At 31.4% G+C, this 3,888-nt stretch overlaps 1 protein-coding gene across 1 annotated transcript; it reads left to right on the top strand.

Moving 5' to 3' along the window:
* Positions 1 to 712, top strand: LOC18023348 (transcriptional regulator SUPERMAN). Its single transcript, XM_006406012.2, has one exon. It carries the CDS (start codon positions 1 to 3, stop codon positions 604 to 606), a length of 606 nt encoding a protein of 201 aa, XP_006406075.1. The 3' UTR covers positions 607 to 712.
* Positions 713 to 3,888: the final 3,176 nt, after the last annotated feature.

Here is a 3,888-nt window from a genome sequence, read left to right as displayed (position 1 = left end):
ATGGAGAGATCAAACAACATAGAGTTGAGGAACAACTTCTATGGCCGTTCAAGAACTTCAACATGGAGCTATGGAGATTATGATAATTACCAACAGGATCATGAGTATCTTCTAGGGTTTTCGTGGCCACCAAGATCCTACACTTGCAGCTTCTGCAAAAGAGAATTTAGATCAGCTCAAGCACTTGGTGGCCACATGAATGTTCACAGAAGAGACAGAGCCAGACTCAGATTACAACAGTCTTCATCATCTTCTTCAACACCTTCTCCCCCTTACCCTAACCCTAATTACTCCTACTCTTCCATGGCTACCTCTCCCACTCCTCCTCTCACCCTATTTCCAACCGTTTCTCCTCCTTCCTCACCAGGTTATAGGTCATGTTTGGCCCGTTCCTTGAGCCCTAAGTCTAAACATCTACCAGAAAACTCATGTGAGACTATGAAGCCATATCTTGTAGTCGAGGCTGAGGAGGCTAAAAGGTTGAGTAAGAAAGATGCTTGCAAGTTCTCGAAGAATGGTGAATTCATCAGCTTGGACCTCGAGATTGGTTTGATCAACGAGTCCGAGGAAGATCTAGATCTAGAGCTCCGTTTGGGTTTTGCTTAGATGGTAAAGCTTTATAAAACTTTATGGATCCATAAAGGATTATAGGTTCACATTAGATTACTATATAAGACCTGCAGCCTTTCTAAGGGTTAATTAGTTCCGTCTACATAAGCCTCTCTAAGATTGTTAATTAGTATAACTTTATCGTTAATGATATGACTATAGTACAAGCTATAAGATTGCGTTAGATGTCTAATATGTATGTTCTTACTACTGTTTTATATATGACAATGGATACAATTTTGTCTCCTAATTCATTATTACCTCGTATGAGATTTTCTATATATTCTAGTCTCTCCGATTTTTGTAAGTTGATGCTATTCTAGTGTATCTGTTTAATGTAAATTGATGTGTTAGACTTTTTGTCATATAAAGATTAAGGTTTTCATTGTTTTCCTGCAAATTTAATGTATAATTCTTAATGCACCCCACTATGACTTTTTTTTGTCAACCCCCTGTATCTTTTTGATGTTATTTAGATATAATGCACACTTTTCAACAATAAAGTACTTAGCAAGATATATCAGATATTTTAATAATTGTGTGAAAAACTCCAAAACATCAAATATTATGAAAGGGATCGAATATTTTTAGCCGAAACTTGGTTGATTTTATTTGTAAGATTTTATTTCTTAAACTTTCATAGCTAATTATAAGGTAGAGGCACTTGAAGGTTAACTTAAAAAAAAAAGGTCGAGGCACATGAAGGTCGACCCTAGCTAGACAAGGGCATATGGAAATATACATCCACATCAATTACTTCTACCTTGGAACCATAATTAGTTTGAAAACCTTACAATCGAACGTTATGAAGTTCTGCTGATCATTTCCTCAAGCAAATTGGACCTCGTCCTTCGAACTAACACATCTATTAGGTAACAATTACCCGTCATGGGCTAGTGTGGTTAATTTCGTTGAACGTAGTTGTTCATTGGTTTGTCGTTCATCTTGGTTAGGTGCCTAGGGCTTCAACATTCTTTTTTTTTCTTTTCTTTTCGTGTTAATAACTTAATATAGACACTATTTTAATATAATATAATGTTATCTATAGTAAGTAACTCTATGTCTCATTTGATTGTTATGAAATTTCACGTGTCATTAACTAATTTGTGAGTATGAGAATCTTGTTTTTCTTGCCTTTACATGTTAACATGCAGGCCTGTTAACATGTATATTCAGATTGGAAAAAATAAAGTATTTAAGTAATTTATAAAAAAATATTATTTGCTAATTTTCAATTCGAAGTTACAAACTTAAGACAGAGATAATTTCCTTTTTGCGTTTTACGTTTCCATTAAATTTAAGAACCGAGTTTCAATTAACAGCAATCGCACTAATAGATTGTAATTTTTATTGTTAATCAAAGATTGTAGTTTATCTAATAAATATGTCATTTTGATGTTACAAAAATAGTTAATTTTATTTAGAAATAAAGTTGTCATTTTGTTGAGATAAATAAATATATATATAAAAATACAAGCGTAAGAATTGACCAAAAAATAATGCAAAAACGTAGTAAAAACAGTCAATGTCTATATATATATATATATATATTTTTTTTTTTTTTGTCAACTCAAGGGTCTATTGTTTGTGAATAAGATAAGAGTGCTTTCATGAGTTTCTTCAAATTCCAAACGACGATGAGTAAAGTTTTCTTGACCCTCATAGTATTTTTGATTAGTTTTTACCTTATAATTGATGTTTTATTTATTCTTTCAAAATTGAATGGTTTGAATAGAAACTATGCCTTGACAAAGAAAAAGAATAGAAACTGTGTTTGCGTGTGATCTTGACTAATTGTACAAAAATATTATTTTTTGACTGAATCATTGCACTGAGGGTAACAAATCATTACTGAAAACAAGTCCCAAAGCAATTTCAGTTTCATGAGTGCAAAAACTGTAAACATGTCATAATTACTCGATCGCCATGTATATATATATTTCCTTGAACCTTTTTTCTTTGGTTTGAAAGAGTCAACACAAATACGTAGAATGATATAACATAGAATGATCATATATATAGATAGATACATAGATACACAAGACAAGCGTACGTATCTGACCATAGTTGGATTTGGACAAGAGGGTATATATGCTGGAGGTTTGGTATTCCCCAAAACCTGAGGGTTTGCATGTTCCCGACAATGTCTGGGTGTGGAATGGCATGATGAGCTTTCCTTTTATAGTAAGTTATGTTTCGGTCAGTTCTAAGCGTTACACATAACTAAACAGTACAAATCTCTCCACCAAATTACTTTTCTTGAAAAGCATTTAGTCTTGCCTACACCTTTTTTAACACACTCAAGCACGTACGTACCGGCCACTTCAAATGAATACACACCATTATTTATTTTTTATTACAATGACTTTCACAGTTTTACTTAATTTTTTCATCTAAGTGGACTCATCTCTTTGTTTCTTATAGCTAGTTGTCTATACACTTTTGTTTTATTATTGGGTATCTAATACATTCTTAAGAAATAATTAATAAACATGGTTATGCTATAACAAGATTCAAAAGAGTTAACCATTACGAACAAAAGTTACTGGTGTTACTGGTCATTAATTCCATTTAAATTTGCAAATCGTTAGCACAACTAAAGTCCAAATTTTCTTAATTTTTTTAGTATAAGAAAATATTTTATATAATATTCTACTCTCTGAATCCAGCCCGATTGAAAATACTTAGCAATTTTAACTATAAGAAAATAAAATATAATTTCAATAGGAAATGTTTTACAAACCGTCTTAAATTATTTGTATCTTATGTTCAATTTTTTTATTAAAACTATAATTAATATGGTAATATATAAATACATTTGATCTTAATTATAAGCCCCACATTTTCTATATAGTGAAAAAAATTGTAATAAAAAAAATCGATTTGACGCCGATGTTGCAAATTAATAATTTATAAAAAAAAATATTTGAGACAAAAGCAATATATTGGGATGAACTTAATAACATTCAGATGCAAGTAAAAAAATTTTCGTCACTAAAGCTATCCTTTGATTCTCCAAATTTTGTATCTGCCTTTAGCCTCTTTACAACCACATAAACCACTAAATACTAAGATAATATATCCTCCGTCTCTACGGACTCGATTGCTTCTATTAAAGCTTTATAGACTCCGTACACAATGGCAACTGATGTCAAAATCTCTTCATATAATGTATGCATGTGTGCATGTCAGTAATAAAGTCATGATTTCTAGTCATAAGTTTATACCATAGTGTGACATTGTACATTCAAGTAAATTAATATATAAATGAGCAGATAC

This window comes from Eutrema salsugineum, unplaced genomic scaffold (assembly GCF_000478725.1).
Source record: "Eutrema salsugineum unplaced genomic scaffold, Eutsalg1_0 scaffold_13, whole genome shotgun sequence".
NCBI classification, from domain to species: Eukaryota; Viridiplantae; Streptophyta; class Magnoliopsida; order Brassicales; family Brassicaceae; genus Eutrema; species Eutrema salsugineum.
This window is presented reverse-complemented; position numbering and strand designations above follow the sequence as displayed.